General features: G+C 40.6%; 1 protein-coding gene across 2 annotated transcripts in view; it reads left to right on the forward strand.

Moving 5' to 3' along the window:
• PTPN14 (protein tyrosine phosphatase non-receptor type 14) overlaps positions 1-27,043 on the forward strand; it is a 110,210-nt gene that overhangs the window by 28,189 nt on the left and 54,978 nt on the right. For both annotated transcript variants that reach the window (XM_030235853.2, XM_009096404.4), the window contains exons 2-3: positions 10,964-11,289; positions 17,890-18,059. In XM_030235853.2, the coding sequence (XP_030091713.1) occupies positions 11,116-11,289; positions 17,890-18,059 (344 nt within the window). In that variant the 5' untranslated portion in view covers positions 10,964-11,115. The remainder of the gene's footprint in view (positions 1-10,963; positions 11,290-17,889; positions 18,060-27,043) is intronic.

Here is a 27,043-nt window from a genome sequence, read left to right on the forward strand (position 1 = left end):
AAATTTAGAGTAACCTTGCTGCTTTTCATTTGGGAACTAGAAGTCAGACTAACTCTTGTGTTTCAAAGCTGAGTTGCTTGTAAAGAACAGCAAAACAAGAAAATGTTAACGTTCTGTTTTGATGGTTTTTGTCTCTCTCTATTTTAATATCTGAAGTCTTCATTTTAATATACAAAGTCTACTACGGGAACTACAGAGGGTCACAAGCTTGCAAGAAAATTTTGGCATTTCTTGCTCCAATTGTATGCTAAAATGTTAACACAAAAATGGATTAATATGAGCAAGAAATAGAGATGGTTTATTTTAAAGAAGAATTTCTTTTCAGCTCATGACAAAGTCAAATTTTCTGCAAAGCAGTTTTATACTCTGAATTTTAGAAGTGTTGCAACTACCTTCTCTAACAGGGGAGATAAAAGGAATCAGGCTATAATCTCATTAAAAGCTGATAACCTCAGATATGATTCCAAATAAAGCTATCACTCATGTTAAAGGGTGAATATTTTGTGCAGACTTATGGTGAAAGATTGTAAAGTCATTATCAAAGTACTGTTTGGAAAGGTGAACAGAGAATGGCATGCCACAGTTTTTAAAACTTATTACAGTGGGTTTGTGTATAAAGCTACAGCATGTCTTTTGCACTCCAGAACTATTAGTTTTACTAGCCTTCATTGCAAAGCTGTTGTCTTGAAAAGACTTAATGACAAATAATATGTTAGAGGAAATAAGTAGCCAGTCTCAACCAATCTATTATAACGCTGCTGCAAGTAAAAAGGATAATTTTACTTTTGTGTAATGAAAGAATATGGGGTTCCAGTTGGTGCAATTCCTTCCTCTATCAGTGTAGTTAGCCACACCTTTTGGAATTCTGTGGAAGTAAACTCCTGATTTTTCTCTCAAACTCATTTGAAACCTTTTGAAAAACATAGTTCTGAAGGATTAATGTTGATGGCCGGAGTAGCGTCTGAGGTATAAGTTAAAAGTTTAAGATATCTGTTAAAAAGTATTAGAAAATAAAAAGACATTTGTTGTTCATAATATCTGAGTCACTATGTGCTATCCAGCACTGTGATTCCCAGGTAATTGTTTTAAAATCTTGTTTATCAATATGATCTGCCACAGAGATGAAGGAAGAATGCAGGGGGCTGCTCACGGAGTGGGGTTCTTTTGTAGCTGTGTAATTCTGAGACACCGGTCAAAGAAGTCAGTCACTTCAAAGAAGGTTCCCCCCTAGCCTCCCCCTTTTTAGCCATAAATCTTACTTCTAAGTATTTTGACTGTTTCAGTCTAGTGTTTAAGCCCACACAGTGGGCACTGGAAAATAATCCTTTAATACAGAAAGAAAAGTACCATTAGCTCATTTCCGGCAGCTATTCTGTATTTCAGATGAGGTGTTTTGCTGTCGAAACAAATGCAGTTATTCACTGTGGCTGTGTGATTTACATCAAGGCCTATATTCAGTAAAGATAACAGATTTGCTTTCTTCATGCATGTGCCCACAATATAATCCTCCTTTGATGCAACTTGAAGGAATTTTTTCAGCATTTTGTAGCATTGATGTTTTAAAGCATTAAGTAGTAGAGAGGCTTTTTTCTGTGCAAGTTCAAAAGTTCATGTTATGATCTTGTGTGAAGCATCTACTTGTGTAACTCGATGTGCCTGGTTGTGGTTTGGGACTGACAGTGTGCATGCTTTTTTGACTTTATTTTTCTTCTCTCTCTCCCCCTTCTTCTCTTTTTTCTTCACCCTATCATGCTTGGCTCTCATTGCTTACCTGCAGCCACTTTTCCTCCATTGCATTAGCTCTGTTCATTACCTAATACGTCAATAGGATTAATTGAGCCTCTCCAGGAGAGTAGACCATTATTCTAAACTTCAAGAAATTGAACAAAGTTTTATTCTTACTGCAAGTCCTCAGGCATGGGTCTTGCTTCACTCGGTGCTAGTCTTCTTACTGTCATCAGTGGGAGCAGGACTGGATGTTGTTCCTGTAAGGAGAAGGTCAGGTTGGCAGTTTAGAGTGGCCACCACATTGTTAACATTTGAGATGTTGCAAATTCAGTGCTTCTTGTTGATCTTTCCCCTCTCCCCCTGTTGTACATATTAAGAAAACATTTTCTTTGCTGGTGGGCCAAGGAATCCACATGTGTTGCAACCTCCTTGTGTGAAGCGAATACCTTTCTGCCTTTTGCAAGAGTTGGAGGTAATGTGATACATTTTGGAAATCCATAGTTATAACCCAGGTTTTCCCTGTTGCTGTTTATTTGAAGGACATCACTATCTTCCATATATAGATAGCTACATGTTAAAAAAATTAAGAATGAAAGGTATGCAAGAATACCACTAAGCAGAAATTGTAAAAATTCACTTGTATAAGCCATTTCAAAAACAGAAGAAAGGCAGGAGCAGAAATATCACACCTTAATTAAATGCATGGGACCATATTTGTTACACACCTTTTCAGCAGGATCTCAGCTGAGAGCAGCATCGTGTGGGTCCAGGTAAGCAGCTTCCTGTCTCCATCTGATACCAGAGCCATGTAATGAGCTGCAGACACATCTTTCAATCTCATGAGCAGTGTGGCTATTTGCTTCCTAATCTCCAAGTGCTCTCTTGTAACTGCTCCATTGCAAAAATCCACTGCAGAAGGGAAACTGCAGGCCTGTCTTGAGGATAGATATATTTTCATTAAAGCATGATAGGTGATGTATGAACTTTTGTGTCTTTCTTTTTAAGGAAGTTTTTATTGCGTTATTTAAAATTATACACCAACTGGCACCAGTTTGTGGTAGTGGATGTTTAACTAGTGAGAATGCTCTAGGGCATATAATTTTACTCCTATCTGATACTTGGATCTGTAGGAGCTATTGATTCTGCTCTAAATGTTATCCTGTGTTTAGAACTTCTTAGTTTTACTCATGTCTTTCTTTGTAACATGAGAGAATAATGAAACATGCTATAAGAAGTTTTTTTGTGGTTTTTATTAAGCATATAATTCATTGTTTTTGTAATGTTTTTGCATGCCCATCAATCACATTTAGCAGGAAATTTAACCTCTTAAAAATCACTGTAGCTCCAGCAAGTCTGAAGAAGTTGAAAACCTTTAGAAAGCTAACTATGAGGAAAAGTAAATGGCACCAGTACTATGTTGCTACTGATTGTAGCCAGTAGGGGTAGAATGGGGACAAAAGGTAAAGAATCCTATCAAATATACTCGGATATTTTAAAGTCATTGATTATAATGGGTTTTAAATAGTTGATCCTTACAATAATGGTTAGGCTTTCCTGATCTTTGAACACTATGAAGTGTTCAGTGAAAATTTAGGCTGCAGGACCTTGTGCCTTTTCTGAAGGCTGGCACTTAGAGACCAATTATTGTATGAGGTCTAAAAGAAAGATGTGCCAGAATACCAGAATGCTGGTCTTGGTCTTGCTTCTCCTCTTCTGAATGGCTTGTCCCATGCAGAAAACATGACACAAAGAGTTGCAATAGTAACTCCTCTTATAGACATTAATTACAGAATGCTCTATTTTGGAGGGGGGAAACAAAAAAAAAATAGTGTAATTTGAATCAACTGGTTATTTCAGTTTTATTTTCAGTTTATTTTCAGATAAAGCAATTTTGATTCCAACATAGCTTTTCAATACAGGAATTGTGGGGTTGTGTTCTGGGGAGCTCCTCTGCTTGCTGAGACCAGGAGCCTTCCTTGCGCTGTGATTTCACAAACTGCTCTCCAGACCTGACCAACTGCTTCAGTTAAGGCAGAATTGCTCTTATTTGTCCTTCTCTGAGCTTTGTGGTTCTTTTCTTCCCTCTGCCCGATGAACTACTCACTCTGGGCTCTGCTGTGATCTATCTAAACTCACTAACCAAGCTGAAAAGGATCATATTCCCTTACTGAGTTAGAGGGGTGAAGTGGCTAAACCAGGAGGAGTTTCCAGCAGATTTTCAGAGCTGGCACAAGCCAAGTTGTAATGTGCTCTGGAATTAAGGGAGAGAGAAGAGATCAGGACCTCTCTCCTATTCCTGGCAGAAGTGAGCTCTTAAATGAGATTGCCTCAGGTACAAAACTGCATCCTTGGACAGGTGCCATCCAGGCTCTTGGCTGTGTCTAATTTGAGGTCTTGCAATAACATAGCCAAGGTGTGAGAGGGTTGTAAATGGTTAACTGCTGTACCCTGCAGACCTAAACCTTGCCATGACAGAGAGGTGGAGCTGCTGCAGACACCTGGCATGGACAGGCAGCATTTCCTATTTGGAAGAGAAAAGTACCGGAGTCTGGCATTTTGGTTTGGTAGGGTGTTTTTGTTTTATTTTTTAAATTTTAGAACACGACGTTCTACAAGGGGAGTGGTAACTCTGCATTCATTACTGATGTGGATTAAAACTGATCCCCATGCAATGCAAGTGTCATGTAGTTATGTTACTTTATGCAGATGTTACTCCTAACTTGAATACTTAGACCACCTCAAAAAGAGCTCTCCATCAGTAGTTGCCTTAGAAAGACCTGTTGAATTGCTGTGGGTATTCTGGAGTGATAAGTAAGGAGGTAATGGAGAAGGTGCTAATTTGCAGTTTGGGAAGTTCACATCTTGTCTGCGATGGAAACTTTGGACACAGATTGCTAGAACCTCTAGAAATACTTGGTACCTGTGGACCTTGTCACAGAAGAGGACTTAGGTGCTGCCTGACAGATTTGTACCCACAAAACTGCATCGTTTTGTGGATGCACAAAAAAGGTGCGTTTACACTATAAGTGTGGTACTTTAGCACAGGAGACAAGGAGGGAATAACAGTGGTGGAATAACTAATCTTTATGTGCTTCAGAATTGTTGAGTATGTACTCTCTTGGGTACTGCCACAAAGGAGAGGAAAGGGCAGAATTCTAACTTTGAATTGAAATTGTTATTTTGACTTTATTTAAACCTCTCTAGACTGAAACCAGAAACTGACCCAAGCTGGATACTGTGAAAACTCACAACAACTTAGATCAAAAACAATCTGTTACAGCAGAGGTGGATCTGATGGAGAATGTAAGTTTTCCTGGAAAGGGAAAACTGTGAGTGGACTGGGAAAGTAGAAATGCTCACTGAGATGTTTTTTTGGTCTTTGGCCGCTGTGTATTGTTGTCTGATGACTCACACAAGTGGTAACAGTAACAGTTGTCCTCTGAGTTCAGTGTCCCAGAGAAGCCTTGGCATCTGCCCCTGCACACAGGTATGGGATCTCTAAGATGCTTACAAACTCTAAAAGTTCTGCATAGAATATTAGTTATAAAAATGAAATTAAATTGTAATTTGACTCCTCTTTCAGAATGTAGAGGTGAGAGTGTTAGTAGTTTTATTACTGTTTGGATTAGGGAAATATTTAAATTCCTGCCTGCAGGAATTTTTAAGGAGATTTAAATGCCTAACGATGAGGCCTATGTCTCACCAGGGACTGTATAAACAAGTAGTTGAAGACAGTGGCCTTGTGGCAGAAGACTTAATATCATGTAAGGGTTAAATACCCCTTTCTTCTGTCCAGAGATGAACTAGACTCCTGAGAGGCTTTATGGGACTTCCACCCATAACTGGGTGGGATTCAAACACCTTGTTAGGCACAGAAATGTTCCTTGCTGTGCTCTACCTGCATGAAACTCTCCCATGAGAGCACTCAGGGGAGAGGAAGCTGTTTCACGGGGAGAGAAGTCTCCCCCTCTAGATACAACTCAGCTAGATGGAGGTGGATTGTGTCAGACCTTGTCTCCCATGCACTGTTATTTTTACTCTTCCCTTAAACTGCAGGCCAGCACACCACTTGCAGCTGCCATGCCACGCTGCGGTCTCTGCCCAGCCCAGGGTTACATCCTTCCCTTAGGTGTGCTGCTGCTCCTGCAGTGCCAGGAATGCTGAGGGCTGCCAGGTGCTGTTGGTAAATACAGGCTGCAGTTTGACATAATTGCTTTCTTCCTGGAGTCTCAGAAATTGCGTACAAAAGCAAACAAAGTGAAGGAAAGCGTTCTGCTTTAAGTGCATTTTGTATCAGATGATATTTATTCTTTTTTTTAGGCTCCTTTGAATGTAGCACAGTCTGTACCTGTTGTCTGTAATAGAGGAGAGAGTCACGTACTTGGAAATGTCCTGAGAGTTATATTGGCCCTAATTATTTATAAGCTTTTCTTCACTTCTGGCCTTCAAATTAAATCTAACTAAGTGAGAGAATGCCCAGTGACTGGAGCAGTGCCCTTCACCTCACAAAGCAGCTTCTGCCTGATGGCTTCTTCCTCATGAACCACCAAGCAGCTTGGCTTCCCTTGATCCCTTCAGTCTGTCTTTCAAAATTACTAGCAAACAAAAGTCTTGCCAGCCCCAACTGACTTTGGGAGAACTAAGGAAGAATTTTTTGTATTTCTGGCTTTTCATTTTAGGTTTGGAAAACCTGTAAAATACTACTTCATTTGCTTTTTGAGTAGTAGTGGTTTGACCTGGTTTCACTTTAATATCTGATTAAAAATAAAAACAACAAGAAAATTACTGGTTTTGAAAAGCACAAATTTTTATCTGTATCGGGTAATTTAAATTCATAAGGAGAATTTCTATTCTATGCAGAAACAAACAAAGTTTTCTTAAAAATCAGAAGCAATTCTGTGCTGTATATGACAGTGTGAATCTGGTCTAGTTCTTCATGTAGGACTGGCCAGTGAAGAAGAGTAGTTGCTAATGTCACTAATAGCACTGATGGATTAGCCTTTTCCTCCCTAAACCATTATAGCTGTGTCATCTTGAAGATGTTTCTTTGGTCCCCAGCATTGTGCTTGCAAGATATACTTGGTTGTATGAGTTATGCTTTTTTTCCCCCTACCTTTTGGTATATGAACAGCAGTATTCTATGACTGAGCAGGGGGGGAATGATGCCTCTTGAAGCCCCTTCTATACTGAGAAGGATTTTTTGCAAGAATGATCAAGGAGTCCTTCTTTCCCCCCTTGCACGATGTAGTGCTGTGGAGGAATCAAATACTGCTGGAGAGATCCATACCTCTGTGTCTGCTGCCTTTGCAGTGTGCTGGCAAGGCTTCCAGGCAAATAGAGATTTCTCTTCAGCCACACATAGAGAAAGAGATAGGTAAGAGAGTCTTGAGCTGAGACTTATGTGGTTTTCTTTAAGCTGTTTGCTAGTGAAGGCTCTTAGGAGAACTTGTGTTGTGCTTGGCATGAGATCATGGATTGAAGGTTTAGTTTTATTCTGTGTCAAATTTGAAATTTTTTTTCGTTCCTTATTGTATTTTCCCATTTTTGGTCTTCCCCATTCCACAGCCATTGACTTTATCCATCTGGCTTTTTCATGACTTTTTATGAAAAGTCTGATTCGGATGTATGTGATAGCAAAGGAACTGTCTTGTTGTTCAGTTTTCTCTTGGTCTGCTGAAGTAGGGGAATAGAAATTTTTACCAAGAATCCACAAAGATATTGTATCTGTCTCCAAACTAGTGAAACTGCATTTAGGATACTTTTTTTTTTAGTAGCTGTTTTCTAGCTGGTTGAAGGACTTTAAGGTTTTGTGTGTGTTTTGTAGGCCTACAGAGTATGTACTTAAAACATAAGGAATTTCCACTTAGCAGAATGTTTAAATTCCAAAGCTTATGCTCTAAGAACCTTGTTTAATTCAGCATACTTCTTAGAATGAGCTTAATTTGCAAAGAGCAATTGATACACCAAAAGGAAAAAAGTACCCAAAGGAGCTCAGTGTAATTTCTCTTCAGAAAAATAAATTCTTAATAGAAAATGTTAGTTTAAGATGCTGTGTTTCCCTTTCACACCTGAAATACTCTTAAAATTTGTTCTGATGTTAACTCTTTGTTAACATCAGAACAAATTCATGGTTATCTGATAAGCTGTTTATAGGCTTGCATTAGTTTCACTGGTTTGGTTTTGTTTTAAGTGGAAGAGTGAGTTTGAGGAGGGGAGTGTTGTTAAAGCGTGCACAGTTGGGATGACTTTGTTCGGGACGTTGCTTCTCCCAGGCAACCTTTACATGGGGAAAGGAGATCCAGTAATGGAATAGTCCTTCATTTGGAAGACCAAAACATTTCTGTCTCTCAATGGCATTTTTTTTCAGTCATCTACAGAATAACCATGAATAAAAATGAATGCTCCAGATGGTTTTATGATGATGCAAACACTGAAGAACCTAGTTTACCTTTATGTGCCTGTAAATGACTCGTCTTTGAGGTCTTACTTACTAACCTTAACTGAAAACCCAGTGAGAAATTGGTCAGACATCCAGAATATGAGTAAATAGAAAACTCAGACACCTGCATTGATTTGAGAATTAACAGTTTTTACAAGTTGGGGCAATCTGAGTGGTTTTTTAAACATTTCCAGCCTTGCCATCCCATTTAATTCTTTAACTGGAAACTAGTTGAAGTGTGACCTTTTGTGTGAGTGAGATGTCATTGGGCATTCATATATATGTTAAAGTTAAATTAAAAAGTAACTCAGTCTGTGTTACACAGAGTGCATCCATTAACCCATTTGTACATCTGCACCTTGAGAAAATGGTGCCAGCTGATTGCCCTCAGCACAATTAAGGGAAAACTCCTGTTCCTTTACTGCTTTTGAAAAGCAGGGGAAATACTGACCTTGTTTTCCTGAGTGGATGATACAACTTAGAGCAGTTAATGGCCAATCCATGTTGACGTTACTGGTATACAGGAGCTGATGGGTTTGTTCCAGAATGGTGTCTTTGCACACACCTCTTCTGGGATGGCTTGTCCAGCTGTAGCTGTACCTGGACAGCAAGGCCAGACACTTGGGGTTTTTTAATTAACATTGATTTCATCCTTAAGCTACTGCTAACTGTACAATTACTATACAGGGAATGGCTCATGCTCTGCAAGGAAATGTGTGCAACTAACAGTAATGAAAGAGAAAAGTCTTTTTTGAAGTTGAATTAGCTAGCTAAAACTCTCCTTTGGTCCAACTTAAAATTATCTGTGAAGCCAGAGACTGAACAAAACTGCTGTCCTTGATAAGATGTAGTCCTCCCCACCCTTTCCTCTCTGTAATTTCCTTTCATTCTTCCCACTTTTCAGATTCAGGCAGTAGCTTCAGATAGGTTGGTCAGTAGGTAGCTGGTGAGTAGTTGGCCAGGGGTTAAAGTCTGTCCTGCATGGTTATTATGAGTTCTGCAGCCATTGTTCTGAGCAATGTTGGACAAGCTGGAGAATGTTTGTTTCAACTCCTTTTGTGTGAGCCTTGGGTAGCATGTCCCTGCCTCATCAGATTGCTATGAGCATGTATTTAGATGTCTTTGACGGCTTCTGATGTTAGAGCAATGCAAGATATAACAGCTCTCTCATGCAGTTACGTGAAAATAATACATTATGTCTGTACCCATGAAAGCTAAAAATGGGAGATTAAACCACAGCAGCTAATTTGATAGGTTTGTTTGCACTTCAGTCAAATAGCAGTGCTCCCTCTCAGTCTCTAGGCTTTTGTCTGGTGATGCTGGTAGACTACCAGGCTAGTCAGATACCTAACCAGTGGTTTTCTGTTTGTGTGGGTTTTTTTGGTTTTTTTTTTTTTTTTTTTTTTTTGGACTTGTGTTTGTGTTGCTCTAACTCCCTAATAAATGTCAAGTTATACTGGCTTTGGAAAATACGCTTCATGTAAAAATGTGATAGTTATTTTTCTAGTGTAATGATAACCACTGAAGTCCATTGGGCAGCTTTTAATTATCTCTATGGCAACTAAATTCAGTAAAAACTGAAAATAACTGATTCATGCAGTTCTGTGCCAAGGGATACGTGTGGGCAATGTACTATCTGTTTGAAATGTCACACTCAGCTGATGCATTCAAATGATGCATACTCTGCTGGCACTGCCTTCCCTTGCTTCTCTTAAGAAATGAGGAAATGGGATCTAGTTTTTCATTTGCAGTACTGTTGGTTAAGAGAAATGGACTCTTAAATGTCACCTTTAGTGTTCCTCTACTTTTTGCTCCAGAATATTCAAACAAAACCAGGAAGAGCTGGTAGCAAGTAATTTGCTATTTGCTTCATTCCTCTTGGCACATGGAAAGGGGCATTTAGAGCTGGCTATGTCAGTGCAAATGCTTTGTTTTAATTCAGCTTGAAGCTGCTCTTAACTTTTTTGGTTTGTTTCACTTTAAAAGAAGTGGTTCTTGTAGGTGAGGATCATAGGTCTTAAATGTCATTAGTTCTGTATCTCTGATTCTTCTGTCTACTTTGTGTTTTGGCTCAGCAGTTGCATGTGTCCCTGATAAATTTTAGGAGTACTAGTTAGATGCAATATCTAGAATATGTGTTCTCTTCCTCCCACTCGGTGTTGCCCTGGTCTCTGGCAGCCGCGTTCCTGCCATTACTCATTCCACCTAGGAGGGTTTGGAGCTGGAAGCCAGCAAAATGCAGGGATTGCCTCGGAGGAGGCTCCTCTGAAATGGCTCGGATGCTTCTTGCTTTTCACATGCATATTTTAGGTTTGATTTTTTTCGGAGGTGCTGAGTGCCTGCATTTCCTGCGGACCCGCAGCCAGCCTTTCTTCTTTCAAGATCGCACCTCTTTTCAAAGCCTCTATTCCTTAGCTTTTTAAACTAGTTTTCAAAGCTGGCCCGAGGGCATGAAAACTCGAAGATTATGTTATAGACCCCTGTGGTGGGGGTAATGGTGGGAGAGTTAGCACCTCTGGATGAGTGCCCTGGAGAGTTGCTGTTTGTACCGAGCCTCTCAAAGAACGGCTTTGCAATTAAATCCGTGCTTTAAATTCAGCGTCAAAACAATATTTTGGAAGATTTGTTGTATAAGGTATTCATTTGGGATATGTAGTAAGTGCCTGGCAATCCTGCGTGTGGAGGTGTTTATTTCATGGTTTTAAAATGTGACTTTTAAACCTTTTTTCTTTCCCACTGAACGTCAGGAACGTCTTGTTTCACACTTCAGTCTCCTCACTCGTGTGTGTTTTGCAGGAATCCCTTGGAGCTTGCCCCAGGAATGGACAGCTACCTCCGTTTCTGGAGGAGAGTAGTGCCGGCTGAAGAAGCCTTCGAGGCGAGCGGACAAGTGTGCTGATAGCTCTGGGAAGAGCCCGGGGAAGCGGCGACCCCGCCGGCCTTCAGCCATGCCTTTCGGGCTGAAACTGCGGCGGACCAGGCGCTACAACGTCCTGAGCAAGAACTGCTTTGTGACCAGGATCCGTCTGCTGGACAGCAACGTGATCGAGTGCACCCTGTCCGTGGAGAGCACGGGGCAGGAGTGCCTGGAAGCTGTCGCTCAGAGGCTGGAATTACGCGAGGTAAGGGTAGCTCGGGAAGGACCATCTGTCACTGGATAATTGGACACGTTTTTAGCTCAGGCAGTCTGTGCGTTTGAGTCATGTTGTTCTCAGGGCTGGCCAGATATGATCAGCAGCTGGAGCTTGGACAAACATACTCTGATTGCAGGGAAACCCAGGGCAGAACGGCGCTCGGCTCTTCGGGCTGTTCCTCTTCGGTCCTAGCTTTGAGAGCTCTTTGTAACGCGAGGTTTCTTTTCTTAGAAAGCCACGAGTGTTACTTTTTGAGCTGGGATGTCAAAGGACAAGTTAGAGTAACTTTTTTCTGAATGTAGCTCTGGTTCCACTGCACTGATGGTTTAATTATGCAAATGAAAGGAGACTACCGGCTTTTAAACATCTGCCTTCGTGTAAATACTCTTGTTACTATAAAACTGAAGAGGGCAACAGTAACAACCAACAGTTGTGTTTTACTAGTGGGGTTTTTCTTCCTTTTGGTTTTGTTTAGTATTTCACATCTGAAATCCTAAAAGTCTTCTTTTACATTCCCAATGCTTCTAGAAATATTGAAGAAACCAGTCTTTATTCAAGACTGCAATCCTTACTTTTCTACTTCTTGCTGTGTTTAAGTGTTGAAGTGTTTAGTATTTAAGTGTTGAATCCTTTGTAGAAATAGCTCTCCAATGGGCATGGCACAAGTGAACTGACTTCTCTTACCTTCTGTGGGCTCCCTGTGTGTATCCTACATGCTTCTAGACTTCTGCAAATCATAAGTGGAATACCATTGCCCGGAAGTTGCTGTGTTATCATCTGGCTGTCCTGGCTGATACTTTCTGTAAGCACATCTGGGGACATTAAAAATCTTGCAATGTTTTATGCTGTTTGCCCATGGCAGTGGGGGCAGCTAGAAGGTAGCATACAAATAATTACAATATCTGAAAACTAAACAAAAATTATTTTCTTTTCTTTTTTTTTAATAATGACAAAAAATGGGAGAAGAATGGGAGAACTCTCTGTGTGTCTGGAATAGGCTGAAAAATGTGCAGGCAGGAGCAGGGCAGAGGGAATGTTGCATAATGTTTTTCATACTGGTGGTTTGTTTGGTTTAAAATATGAATTTTAGCAGAATCATCTCCCCCTCCCCCCTTTACTTACAGAGACGAAGATTTTTCAATAAATAATTTTTCCTTTTTTTTTCTTTCTGTTGGTGATGCCCTAGGGTGTCCTTAGGGAAGAACCAAACTTCTCTCTTTCCTTCCAATGCAGAAAGTATTGAAATGAATGAAGTGATTCTCCTCATGTTCCTTGTGAGCTTATCTAGTTGGTGCAGCAGAAGTCTGGGGCCTCCTGGTTCTCTCTGGAGGTCCACCTGCATTTGCAAACAATAGCTCTGTCAGTGGGTCAGTGTTCTTTGACATCACAAAATGCTCTGTGGAAATGTGTTTTGTTCCACTTTGTAATAAAGCCTGAAGTTCCAAAATTTTCCAGAGAAATGAAATTAGACAGTAGAGTAGCAAAGGAAGCTGTTTTGGTCTGTGTTCAGTTCTCTGGGGGTTTTCTATTGCTTTGGTTTTTTTTAATTTTCAAAATTATTTCTGTCATGCAAAAAGAAATATGTCAGCACAAAAAGTTTGCATTTCAAGATAAAAAAATATTTTAACAACATAGAAGAGAATGCTTTGATGTTGTTGGAACGCATTCCCCTTCTTTCATCACCCTCCCTGCTTTTTTTTCTAAACAAGGTTTTGGCAACGTTGAACTGGTTTTGTAAAGTTCAGATTTCAACAGTGCAGCATTTTTTGACAGAAGTGGGTGTTTTGGGTTTGTTTTTTTTTTAGGAGAGAATTACCTACCTCTTTCAACTCTGAGAGGGTCTCCCTGTATCTTCTTTTGCTCCTTGGATGAGGAATAATTGGAGCTGGCAAGCTTGGAGGTGCCTGGTGCTTTTCTTTCTTTCAGGCCCCAAATTCAATTCTTCTTCTGCCCCTGTAGTCTTTCTACCACTGTTTGTAAGGATGATGAGGTAATTTGATGACTGTCCCATTTCCTCTCTAGGTTTACCATAGTTTTTGAACTCACTGTCCACCCAAATTCTACAGAAGGGTCAAAAATATTTTCACAAAGCTCAGATTTCTAAAAGATTGGTGCAACTGGATAGCTGAGTAGAGAAGCCTGTTAAGTATACCTGAGGCAAAAGTCCTTGCAAGCATTCATATCACAGAGAGAGTTTTAAAATTCCCTGAATGCAGCAAAAAGTGCAGCTGGCATATGCCTTTTCTTAGAAATCCTGACTTGCAAGCTGTGATGTACAAGTAAGGATAATCCAACCTTCATTAAGTCCCATGCTAACAAAACAGTGCTAAAATCCTGCTTGTCTCCTCCTTCCAGTCTCAGGTAATACCTCAGTTTGGTTTTATGTTCAAATAAATCCTAGGTGTACCACAGCTTTTACCTTCAAGTTAGGAATGGATCCATGTCTCACTCAATCCAATTTCTTAGAAATGAACAAAAAACTGTCCAAACCCTTCCTGATGAAAAGCAAAACTCTTTGAGATTATGCCTTGTTGTGAGGGACTGTCGATCATACCACACATGACTGAAAAACAGTATCTGGTGGATTATGCATATTTCTATTTGATCTCTGGGGAATGCAACTCCCTGCCTGACTGACTCAGGGTTCAGGAATAGGTCAGCAGAAAGTGGAGCCATGTAACTACTGTAAAATCTGGTTTTATCCTTTTCAGCAAAGCTCTTGACAAAGCATCAGGTCTTCTACTTGAACAGTTACTGGTTCCAATAAAATGAGCTCTTTTTCCAGCATTATGTAAAAGGTAAAGACAAGAAGAGGGGAGGAAGGGAGAGGAAAGACAAGGCCAAAAATGTAATTTTATAATCATGTATGTATGTGCACAGTTTATAGAAAGGATTTTTCCCCAATATAATGGCATTTTTCCATTCCAGACTAAGTGAACCTACTTGAAGTAGCAGAGTAATCTGTACAAATCTGTTGGGAGTCTTCATGTTTCCTTATCCTTTTTGTTCTTTATAATTCACTTGCTAAAATTTTAAAATGTTTAAAGGTGCAATGTTCTGATGTATAGTACGTGGGAGAGAGGGCAAGAAGATTCTTTCCAACCAAAATTATTCTTGTGAGCCAGATTTCACAATGGTATGTCCATCAATGTCATCCTATAAGCCCCAAACCAAGCAGGAGTGTGGTGAACTGAGCACCACAAGCAAGTGCTGTACACTGTGCAGAGCTGGCCTTTTGCTGCCATTCTGACCTTTCCTTTAGTGGCTCTCAGAAGGTGCTCCTTTCTTTTAGGATACAACTAAAACCTGGGGTTTTGCAGACAGGTTGCCTCCAAATGTGTCTTGGTTTGACTTGTCTTGCCAGCAAAGATGAGGTTCAGGCAGTGCTTGGACAGAAGACCTTCTATGAATAAATGGCTGCTGTAAATGGCACCTTCCCCTCTGCTCAAGTGCCCTGGGATAGCAGGGCTTAATGTTTTTTGCCTGGGGAAGCTGGAACTCTGTCTCTTTCTCAAGGATAAATATTTAGTTGGCCGACTAACCAGATGCTTTAAAAATCCCTGAGCTGGGTTTGATGAATCTTTTAGAATGACATTTGCTGGTTTAGTTATTTTCTATCATCTCATGAGGGTGGCAATTGTACTTGTTTGGCCCAGCATAAATGCAGGGGTAGTTCTGGACTTAGGAGGATAGCTAAGGCCAAGTCCAAAACAAATATGTTGCCTTCTGAACTGACAGCTATTTATTTATTTATTAATATCACCTATTTTAAGACTTCCTAGTGCAGTTTTATATGTCCGGTGTTGCGACTCACTGTATTTTGAGAATCACCTTTTCATTCTGGCACCCAAGTGCTCTGGTTCTTGTCTGCTGCTTTAGCAGAGGACTGCAGCTCCTGGAGGAGTGTGAACCAATTTCCCTGTACCACATATAAAGTCATGTGGGGTAGGTGAGACAACTTTTAAAACCTTGAGGGTAATATGTGCTACTTCAGAAATTGACAGCTGTGGACGTAGATATTGATTTTCCATGGAAGTCTGAGTGAAGTCAGTCACTTTGTGCAGATTGACAAACAGACCATCTTTTGGAATCAATCTAATTTTTAATCAGCTGCTTATTGATAGAAGATCCCATTTTTTTTTTATAACCTCAACTAATTTTTGGGGTGCTTTGTGGGATGGACAGCATGGCATGACTTACCTTCTGGAGAGCCAAATGCCTTCTCATAGCATGATGAACTTTGTGGTCCAACCATTTCCAGTCCCACGTTATTCTATTCCTTTTTGGGGATTACTGATATTTGTAGGGGAGAGGGTCTCTTCAGGTGTGCATAGTAGTGGCTACAGAAGTCCTTCGCTGTAGGTTCTTAAAAAACACATTACATTTTCAGGAAGAGTTGCTGGCAACAGGGACCTGATTTTCAAATAACTGTGTGTATTGTGTCTCCAAAGTGCATGAATCTGTGACATGGGCTCTGCTCTGCTATCAGTTCCTGTGCTTCAGCTGCAGTAGCTTGATCCTCTCCAGGCTGCTTTCCAGGAAAACAGTTGTCTTCTAGTTGTGCAAAATGCATGCTGCCATGTTTGCTCCACAGTGCCTGCTGTTATCTAGAAGCTTCAACAACACTGTATTTCATTTACTTCTTGTTCCTTGGAATTGCTTCTAGATTTGGTACTAGCAAATATAAACTTGTGCTCTCTCCCAGCCCCCACTCAAAGGGGAGGGGCTGTGCTCATTGGAGCTGTTTAATTGCAATCCCTGAATTCCTTGAATAACTCTTCTAGACTTCAGAGTCCAAATCTTCTTCGTTGGTACATGTTTTACAAGTACTTCACACTTCAAATTTGGGGTTCTAGGTATTGTGAATGTTTACTTTTCAAGTAATATGGAAGCTCTGTTTTTGCATCTCCACACTGTTTCTTGCTAAGGATAAGCTGCCCTGCAGTGATTTTCAAGTGTGTTAAAGGGTTTCCCTTTAGAGGTGGTAAAATCACTGTTTTTTTCTGCCTTCACATTAATTTCTTTTCTTTGCTGCCTCCACTGTCCCTCCCACCTTCATTTTAATCTAATTACTACCATGGTGAACTCATCAGAAAGAACTTTTTATCCACTGGTGACTACAAAGGCAGAGTAGAAATATATCAGGGAACATTTGTGAGGCTAGTTTTGTTTGAAGTTTATCCAGTAGGAGATGATGACTTCTTGATTTATTTGTGGCCTAGATAGATAGATAGGTAGATTGATTGATTGACTGATTTGTTGAAGATACCTTTAATTTCTAGGAGGAAATACTACAAAAGAAGTTTGCTTCACTGTACCTGACTGAGCAGTGCTCAAGCTGTTTGTCAGGCTTAATTGAGGAATCAAGTTGAATTAGTTATCACCTTAGTTAAATGCTAGTCTGGATCTTGTCCAAAGTTGAAAATATGTATGTAATGAGACCCTAAAGTAAGTACACCTGTGTTGCCATTCAGAGTCTTGCATGATTGTCTCTTTCATGCCTTCAGCTATAAAGAAGTTGGAGCAGTGTTTTCCCCTGCTGGTTTGTTGCCATTTGTAAACATTTAAAATTTTTGGTATTGTATTACTTGTCCTTGTGTTGTGTGCTAAGTCATGGTGTGTGCAATGATTTTTATAGAAACATCCATACCAGCATGAAACAGGCTGTTCATGGTGGATTTTGCAAAGTTTAACATCTGCAATTTGTCTGCAACAATGTTTTTTGCTTTTTCTTCAGATCTGCAGCCATAGTACTTGATGTTTAAGTGCTTTTCAATAAAATCCTGCATGATGGATTGGCTATTCCTTCAGCTGCTTTATTGCCACTTTGTAGCTGTAGTTCTGAGTGCTGTTCTGTGTTAATTCCTCTTCACCAGCAGCAGTCCCACATGGCTCATACGGTAGCTGCTACAGCCAGTGAGATTAGCACTGGGCAGGAAACAGCTGAGGTTTCCAACCTGGTATTTCTGTAGAGCCTAGAGCAAACAACTTGTGTGTGATGTGCACGTTCTAAGTGTATACTTGTCCATCATAAAACCTTGTGAGTGTGTTAAGAAGAAAAAGAAGAGTGAATAATTCTGTGTTGGGCAAATGGATCTGGTATTGGTAGATATATTTTGACATATGCATGTGGGTTTGCATTCTTTTTTTTTTTCCTAGTTGGAGGAGTCCTTGTCCTTTGTGTGCAGTGGGCCTGATTCAAAGTCTCATGAAGCCTTTGCACTTTAATTCAGGCTTAGTGTTTGCTGTCTGTTCACAAAGGACAGGTGTCCCTTAAGAAAACACTCTGGCACTTTCTGTAAATCATTTATGTCACCTATGCCACAATGTCGTGTAGAGCTCTTCAATATGCATTTGGGAGAGATGGTAGGAGGCAGATAGTGTGTGTACTGTGTAGTATATTGCAATATTAATTTGTCATTGTCTTCAAAATGTCCCACAAAAAGGGGCAGTAAAAAAAGAAATTACTCTGATTTTGCATATTGAAAAAAGTACACAATGCCAATCTGTTCTTATTTGCATTTGTGCCATTGTGTGAGTGATGCAGCTGGCAAAGGTAAACTGACACTCATGTGTTTCTCTGTCTAGACTCACTACTTCGGCCTCTGGTTTCTCAGCAAGAACCAGCAAGACCGCTGGGTTGAACTGGAAAAGCCTCTGAAGAAGCAGCTGGACAAATTTGCCAATGAGCCTTTGCTTTTCTTTGGGGTGATGTTCTATGTGCCCAGTGTTTCCCGACTGCAGCAGGAGGTGACAAGGTATGTGCTTCCCTTTGCCCACAGTATTGGGATAGAGCTGGGAGAGAATGGGACTGTGACAGAGCATCTGAGAGAAACACTCTGTTTCTGGCATTCAGTATTTGCTCAGGTATCATCTGCTTATTTCCTTTCCTGATCATTGCCCAAATGGGAAAAAATAGGAGAAGTCACCTATTGATTATGTCTGCTTGGGAAGAAGAAAAAAAAAATTGTCTTACTGAAAGATTGTGCATGACCAACTGCAGGGTAAAAATGGGAGTAATAGTTACATGACTAAAAATCTGACATAAATTTTCAAAAGGACCTTGGTGACCATGGTTTTTCTTCTGTAACTTTCTACTGGTGAAAAGGAAGCCTCAAAGGAACTCTATATAGAGTTTTAGTTTATTATTCTTAGGCCTACGTGTGCTTTGGTGAAAGTGAACTTTGGCTTTTTTTCCCCCAGGTTTTGCTCATCCCACTCTTGATTTTCCCTTATGCTTCACAAAAAGATTAAAACTGTTAAGAGGGCATTAGTCCTTTAATTATGATCAGGGCGTACCTTTGCAAACAACTTCAGTGGGAATTACTCTTTTATTCAGAGCCCTGTGCTGCAGTTGTAACAATACAACTGTTTTGAAGGGCTATTTTTGTAAACCACATCACTGTGTGGTTTTTGCACATCTGTGCTGTATTGAAATTTAATAATACAAAAAAGAGAGTGAGGAGAAAAAAGCCCACCTCACCTAAAAAGGGGTGGAATTGTTTTCTTTTTAACCAAAATTATTTCATTTATCTTGTCTGAGCAAAGTTGTATCAGCACAACTAAAGGTAAAGCCTGGAATAAGTGGATGAAGGCTTCAGGATGGCAGAGGTCTTGCCTCTGAAAAAAACCTGCTCTTGCTGAAACCCTGGAATTCACCACATGGTCATAATAACTAGGAAAAGATTTATAAATGGTGGAGAAAGAATGGCCTTAATTCTAGAAGGCATCCAAGATATGAAGCAATTTTTTATATTGCAGATTGCATATTTTAAAGGGTCTTTATTTGACACTGAACTGGGGAGTTGGCGTTGTTAGGATGTGAAAAAGTTGTGTCTTGAAATGGCAGCTGTCAAGCCATCCCTTGACTACTGTGTGTGCTGAATTCTCGCCAAAGAGTGGGATAAAAGCATCATAAAACTTCACTTTCTCTGAGAACAGACCAAACACTGATGCCTGTCTGTGTCTGTGTTCCTGCTTTGTACGTGCTGGGAGAGGGAAGCCTCAGCACCTTTTCCTTCAGAATTATTTTAACATGCAGACGGAATGTCTGAAATGTTGTGTTGCTCAATTTGTCAGCCCAATCCTGGCCTGGTTGTGTGCAAGGAAGCATTGTAGCTACGTGGATGCTATTATCTCTTCAAGCTGCAGCCTGCAGTGCTGATTGCTCATTCATAGCTCACCTGCAGAGGTATATTTGCTCATTCTGCCCAGGCTGGTAATAACAAAGCATTTCAGTGACAATTGAACTTCACAGCACTCTCAATTGGAGTGGCTGCTGAATTGTTTTTCTTTCTGAAGTGATTGATAGCATAAGCTGTAGAGTCTTATAAGTGCCTTTTATGTTTCTTTAAAGGTGTGTAGCAGTTTACTAGAGGATTTCAGATATAGAATAGCCTGTTAAGATTTGTTTGTTTGTTTTGTGGAGTGGAATTGCTGTGTTGTAGATGGTGTGATGGCAGCAAACCTTCAGCAATGGGTAGATTCGTGTTTGAGGCAACGGTGGGGACCTGGAGGATTCTTCTGAAGCAACTGGCAGAGAAAGGCTTAGTTGAAAACCTGATTAGATGCACAGATTCATGTGGGCTTATAGGGGTTTTTTTTGGCTCTTGGTAAATTGATTCAACATTTGCTTTTGTTAGTGACTGCTTCTAGGATTAGACTTGATCATGGTATGATTACATGTGATGTTGAGGTAGGCACTGGACTCACCCACTCAGTGCCCGTGTATTTGACTTATATTTAGGTACAAATGACAAATCTGTCTGAGATGCAGAGCTTGTGATGAGACACTTCATCCCCTGCTGGGAGGCTGCAGAACCACCACAAACAAAACCAACCCCAAAACACAACCACTACCAAGGCTGAAGATGCAGAGGTGGTGACAATACTGCCAGCAGTGGACCTGTCACCTTTGTAACCTTCTCCAAGTGGAAACAACTCCAGCCCTGAGCTTGCCTGGCTGTGTTTGGAGTTGAAGGTGAAACCCATCTCTCAGCAGCAAGCTTTCAGTTAATTGTAGACTCCAGGGTTCCAGGGTTGATTAATATTCTCTGAAGGTGATGAAGTCTTCTGAGAATGCTTCAGCAAACACTGACATAATGCACAAGTATTCAAACACTAGGGAGTTGGTTTCCTGAGCTGGTTTTCTCTGCCTCTGATATGTAGGATTATAGACTTGATGGCTGGTTTTGAGGAACTTGTCGCCAAATTTAATATTCCTTCCTGTTTCTAGTGGCTGCCACCTCCTGTGTCTCACATAGTCTCACATTGCAAAAAGGGAAAATGATGGAAGTCTTTTAGGCTCTGTTGGTTGAGAGGAGCATTACTTAGGGTGTTGGTCACTGTCTCTGACGTAGTGTTCCTTAATAATTTTATTTGAAAGATCATCTGAAAGATCTTTCTTTCAAAAATATGTGAACAATTCAAAACAATATGTGAACCATATTGTGTTGGGCTGTTGTTTGGTGGTTGGGACCAACAGGAAGAATCCTGGTACCAACACTACAGTATTTATAAAATTATAACTCCTTTACATCTTATCATTACTGCTGGAAGTAGAAAATGCTAATTATGCCTCCAGGCCTGTGGATTTAACTGCCTGCAGGTGTTGGTCAGGAGCTATTCATGGTTTCTCTGGTAACTTCCTGTATTGACAAGCCAAATGTGGAGGCAGAAGTAAGGGTGTGTAACACTGCTCCAAGAATTGGGTCCCAGTGCTGGACAGACTCCATGGAAACCTGTCCACAAGTGCTGTGCTGGGAGAGGAGTGGAACAGCAGAGTTGTGAGAAGTCAGTGCTGTCCCTCACGGGGAGTCACAGTGTGGGAAGGGCAGATGATTTACTGAAGTCGGATGCCAGCAGCAGTGGCAGAATGGTTGAGGTTGGAAGGTGTCTCTGGAGATTGCTCAGAGCAAGGTCAACTAGAGGAGATTGCTCTAGGGCCATTTCCCATTGAGTATGGAATATATTCATGGAAGGAGAGATTCCACACTTACTCTGGGAAATCTTTTCAGTCACCCTTGCAAGAAAGAAGGGGGTTTGTGTTTAGAAGGTGTGCCGTGTATTTCAGTTTCTGCCCAAATGACCCCATAATTTCAAATTGTGTATTGCTGCTGAGTGGGTGAGTGGGCTACCTGGGCTGGCCATGTAACTGGTTATTTAAGACCTGACGAGCTGCAGGCACCTGCCATAGAAACACAAATACTGCCATGTCTTCATGTGGGATGGATGCCTGCAGTTAATTTGTAAGAGGTGTTTCTGATAATATGAGAGACTGTGGTAAAGAAAATGAAAAGACAAGACTGCCAGAGCAGTTTATTTTGCTTTTAAGCTCTTAGAAGCCAACCTCTGATACCTGCAAGAAAGGATAAAGTGCAGAGGACTCTGGGGAGCACGTTCATTGTTTTAGTAGGTCACATCTGACTCTGGCTTGCAGTTCTTTCCTTCTTTGCTACAAGACTGATGCTTGAAGATGAAAATGTTAGTGGTGTAGAGGCTTCTTCTCTTTGGGTGAAGTTAATCACTGGGACAGGGTAAGAAGCACCTGCAGGATATTGTCAGCCTTGTTCAGTTTGTGGTTTTGAAAGCAAATGCTGGGGCTACTCAGGGCTGTCATGTTTCCTGACCTGTGATGGATGCTTCCCAAGGATGTCCCAGGGAAAAATACAGAAAGCAGACACCAATTGTAGAGTACCTGTTTCTTGTTTCTGGTAGTGGCCGTGACATAAATATTGCTATGCCTTACTTTCAGTGCATTGTACTCTTGGCATTAAGCCTTCTCCTAGGAAAGCTATTTCCTACCTTCTAGACCTCTTATTTCTCTACCTTTTCTACTCTGTTTCTTTTCTCTTGAATTGAGGCTCCCATCTGTATATATTCCCTGTTCTTAATCCTGTCTTTTCCAACATCTCAGTGACTCTAGCATCTCCTTGCCCACTGGTCATGGCATTCTACTGGTCCCCAGTCCCACAGATGTTTTCCATTTTCACAGATTAATTAAAATTCCATGATAATTCCTTAAGTTGCCAGTAGGAGTTTTCACCATGTTATTATTTCTACAATCTGAAAATTTCTAGAAGAATTTGTGATAAACAGAATAAAAAAACCAAAACAAGCAAACAATAACAAAAAAAAACCTTTTCAGACTCAATGGCAGTTAGAGCAGGAGTCATTTGGGTGGGAGTATGGGGATTGGCACATTAGCAAAAAGCATTTTTCATGGAAGGCTACTTAGACAACCTCTTTTTAGTCATCCAGCTGTTCTCAGTGAGCAGCCATCACAGATGGAGATGCTGCATGTGCTTTTGGCATATTTAAAGCACCTGGGATCTGCATACTGTCTGATATAAAGCAGTCTTTGTGATGCCCTGTAGAGTAGATATTTGCATAGATTAGACATATAAATCTGTCTTTTATTTTCTGCTACCTCCTCAGAGAGGAGGCATCCTTTCAAGCATTTATTTTAAAAAAAGTCTTTGTACAGTGTCTAAAGTAAACAAGCTTGCTTTCACTGTGCTCTTGTTCCAAAAACAGAGAACCCACACACTCTTGTGGCTTTCTGAAAATGTGGGTGCGATGTTGCTTTCTGCACAATTATCAGACAATCCAGGGCCTTTTTCTTTTCTCCCCTTCCCACAGTTCTAAGGGAAAACTGAAGTCACATTTTGCTCCCCGTGGCGTGTCTTTCTTAGCGCGTGACACTGCTGTGCCTCCTCTGAAGGAATAAAGGTGTGCTTTGGTCTGGTTTGCTTTCTTCTTTCTTGGAAGAAGTTTTCAGTATCTTACTAGGTGCTCTGTACTCAGTACTATCCAGTGGCTTTTGTACTATTGCAGAGTGGGACATAATTCTGGGAAGTGAGAGCAGTTCCCAGTATGGGTGCCCCATGGAGCTGGGCCCCCGTGGTGCTCTGCACGGTAGGTCTGGCATGCACAACTCTGTAGGGAGGGACCTGTTCCAGCACCTGCAGTGTGCTGCACTGGGCTTCTGCCCCAAGTTCAGCTGTCAGCTCTGCATTTCCCCAGAAGAATGTGCTGCACAGCTTTCCTTTGAAAGGAAACAGTGTTTGGAATGGGATGGCTGCACCTGTGAAGTGTGGGAATGAATGTGTTTGCAGGTGGAAAATCAGAGCCTGTGGCTCCCAGGCCTCTTTTCTGGATGGTCTGGGAAAATTCAGCCTCAAACTTACCCTCTTTTAACTAAGTGAAAATTTATTTTCCCTGATATTTTGATGCCATACCCTTTTCTTCACCATTTCTTGTAGCTGTTTTTTTTTGTTTGTCTTTTAAGGAAATATTTCTTCTTCACTGTTCCCAGCCTTTCCCTATCTTTGTTTTTCTATGAGTGTTAGATGAAGACATTTTAAGTAGAAGTTCTTTAAAAGCATAAAAAGGTACATACTCCTAGGACTATATGATTTTTTAAATTATGTGAGTATAAAGTAGAGGGGGAAAATTAGTGTTTGCTTCATATTTACAGGGAAAAATGTTTTCACAAATCTGTTTTAACAAATACTGGAGTTTTTGCTTTCCCTCAAAGAAGTCCTTGTTTGATGTCTTGCCTACTGGAGCTTATCTTTGCTTTTAGTCTTTTTTTTTTTTTGAAAAAGCTAAAGTTTCACATCCTCCTGTGTAGCTAGCTTTTCAGACAAGCTGCAGATTTCTACCAGTCACTGCAATCTTTTCTGCTAGTTACTGCTCCTTATGCTGTGCTTTTAATTTCTGTGTTAAGTCTGGATATCACATATCGTCCTGTGCCAGCCTGGTTTTGTGGCACGCTCAGTGAAGTGGAACTCTTTTGGCTGTTAAGGACCTAACATTTACATGTGACAAGTACAGGAGGCTGCTTTGCTTTTCATGGTTGGTCACACCTGCAGCTTGTGGCTGCAGAAGTCTCTGTGTGTACTTTTGAGCTCATGGTAGTTGGTTTGGCTTCATTGTCCAAAATAATTATTTTGAATATCACACTGTGCTGGAAAAAACAGCACAATGTGTACAATCAGATTTGTTCCAGACATCCTGGACTGTGCTTGCCTGAAGCGAGGACTGTGACCGATTTTGTGGCCGTGCTTGTTGCTACACCACAGATAGACCTACAGGATTTTTTTTAATGCCAGCGGTTCTCAAAAATGTACTGACATTTAACAAATTTTTTATGAAAGTACAGAAAAATAGCATGCAGGAGGGGAGGAGAAGAGAGATGCATGTTTTGGATTGGATGAGTGGATTGGTAAATGAGAGAGAACTGAGTGGTACGTGGCAAATAGGAAGGTAGAATGATAAAAGAAAAGTCCAGAGTTTGGTCTCTTACACCTGGAGATTTAAGTCAGAACTTAACCCTTCAGTGATACTGGTGTGTAACAGAGTGGAAGAAAGTTTAGTTTTCAGGCAGCAGAAGTCTCACTTCTTTGTCTTGCTTTGTCTCTTCCTAGGAGCCTTTGTCAGTCCGTGTTTATGGCGTACTTACAGCACATGTTTTAGGAGCATGCCTGCTGTCTTGGAAAGATCTTATCTGGAGGCAGGCTATGTAGGTTCCAGAAAAATGATTGCACTCACTGCCTGCTTTTCTGGGAAGTGTCATGGCTACAGTGCTCGTGCTGATGAGCTCTACTCACAGCACACAGGAAAGGCCCTGACACACAGCCCTCCCTCTTGGCACCAGAAACAGCTGTGTGGCTTGCCCAGCTGGAAAGATGATGCACCTCCTCTTCACTAAGAAGCGACTGTGTTGTCACCAACATAAATATGATATTAATGGTCAGAAGAGTCCTCTGTTTTTAGCTATTTCCAGTTATAAAGTTTGTCAGTTCCCTTTGTTTCTTAGATTGAGCTGGACCCTTATGTAGCATAAACCAGTGTAGCTTCTTATAGAATATTTCCCAATTTATCATTATATATGTATTATGTGCGTATATATATATATATATATATATATATAATTTTTCTATTTTATAGAGAGCTTTGGATCAATGGACTGCAATGTTAAATGATTTACATGAATTAAAATAGCTGCTGCTATACATGGAAGCTGTATCAAATGAACAGAAAAGGGCAGGGACAGGGTAAGAATGTATAGGAATGGAAGAATTTAGAAATGGAAGATAATTTAATCACATGAATCTTGTCAAAGCTTGTGTTCTCAGCTAAATGATTTGGGTAGTCAAATTACTGGGTAAGTTTGTACAGAGGAATGGTGTGAAACAGCCCTGAAAGAGCATGGGGTGTCAACTGCCCCATATGTGGTGGTGCTGTTTCTTTCCTGTTTGACTAGGAGAACTAATAGAGGGTGCTGTAGGTATGTGATGAGTATTGAAACACAGCAAAAGAGTTGGGACAAGTACTATCTAAGTGTTTTATTCATTAGAGTAGTTGTGGGATATCATGGTGAGATCTCCCAGAAGAAGCAGTAGGAGCTCTGGAGCTGAACTTTTATAAATTGACATGAGGCAAATAAACTTTTGTTGGAACAGAATTCCCTTGGTTTTAGATGGCTCTTGACAGCCTGCATGACCATACAAGCCCCAGTCCTGTTCAGGGTCCTCAGGTCGTTCATCTTAGGACTGGAACTGCACCCTGTCTCCCAAAGCTGGGAGAAAGGAAAGCTCTGGGATTCATTGCTAAGTGGAGCCAGGGAGTCCTGAGTCCTCAGGGATCCCAGCTCTCTTCTGTTGAACAAGATTGTGGGTGGGTCGTGAAGTAACTTGGAAATGTCAGTGGCTTTTTTTTTTTTTTTTTTTTTTTTCTCTCCTTTCTTACTTCCTCTCCCCCTCCCCTCTTCTCTCCTCTCTCCTCTCCTCTCCTCCTAGCTGCTGGAATTTGGATTCATGTTGTCCAGACAAGGGAGCAGTTCTGGAACTGCATGCAAGCTGGATGAGTCCTAAAAGCCCTGGGTGGCCACCCAGGCTTAGACAGCCTGGGATATTCGCATTTTGGTGCTCCTTTGATGGTTTTATTGTTCTGTTTTAATTATTAGACTTTTTCAATATTAGTGGCTACTGCAGCATGAAACGCACACATTAGGCTTGTACTTGCCTTGTTGTAAACACCCTGATACTTAATTAGCTTTCATGTTGTATTTAGAGAACAGCAACAACAAATAATGTGCAGTATTTGCCTGGGTCTTGTGTTCATATTATTGCAGTGTATGTGTTGTTTCGCTTTTCAGTAATACTTTTCAGTTGGTTCTTTCTGGATGTATTTTAGTGGATGTTTAAACTTTGACTTAAAAGTAAGAACTCCTTCAAGGCAGACCTAAGATTCAACATTAATTCCCTGTTTATAAAATATTTGCTGAGGAGGGCAAACCCTTCTCCCAGCTGACTTTCTTCAGTGAATGGGGAGCTTGTTCTCTGTGTGTTGGTTATTGAAAGCTGAGCTCTTTGTGCCAGATATTTTAAGAAACTGTTGATGCTTAGATCTAATCTATTACATTATACTGTGCTTTTAGACCAGAAAGTGAATGTGTTTTCATGTGTGTGGTTGGGCAGTACATATGTAGCAACTCTGAAAAATAGTGTTGCATAACTATAAATACAGTGTAGGATACTTTCAGCCTGCATTCTTGCTTTACTGTGTTTTGAAGGCAATGGTTGTGGTGGTTAGAAATGTTGTAACCGGAATGTCTTGGCATTGGCAGATTCACATTTATATCTGATCATAAGGAAATAATACTAATTTTATGCTCTAGGGCTTAGTCCCGTGTGCTAACATATTGCTTTCCTGATGGGAGCTATTTCTACATTCA

The sequence above is a fragment of the Serinus canaria genome, chromosome 3 (genome assembly GCF_022539315.1).
Source record: "Serinus canaria isolate serCan28SL12 chromosome 3, serCan2020, whole genome shotgun sequence".
Lineage (NCBI taxonomy): Eukaryota > Metazoa > Chordata > Aves > Passeriformes > Fringillidae > Serinus > Serinus canaria.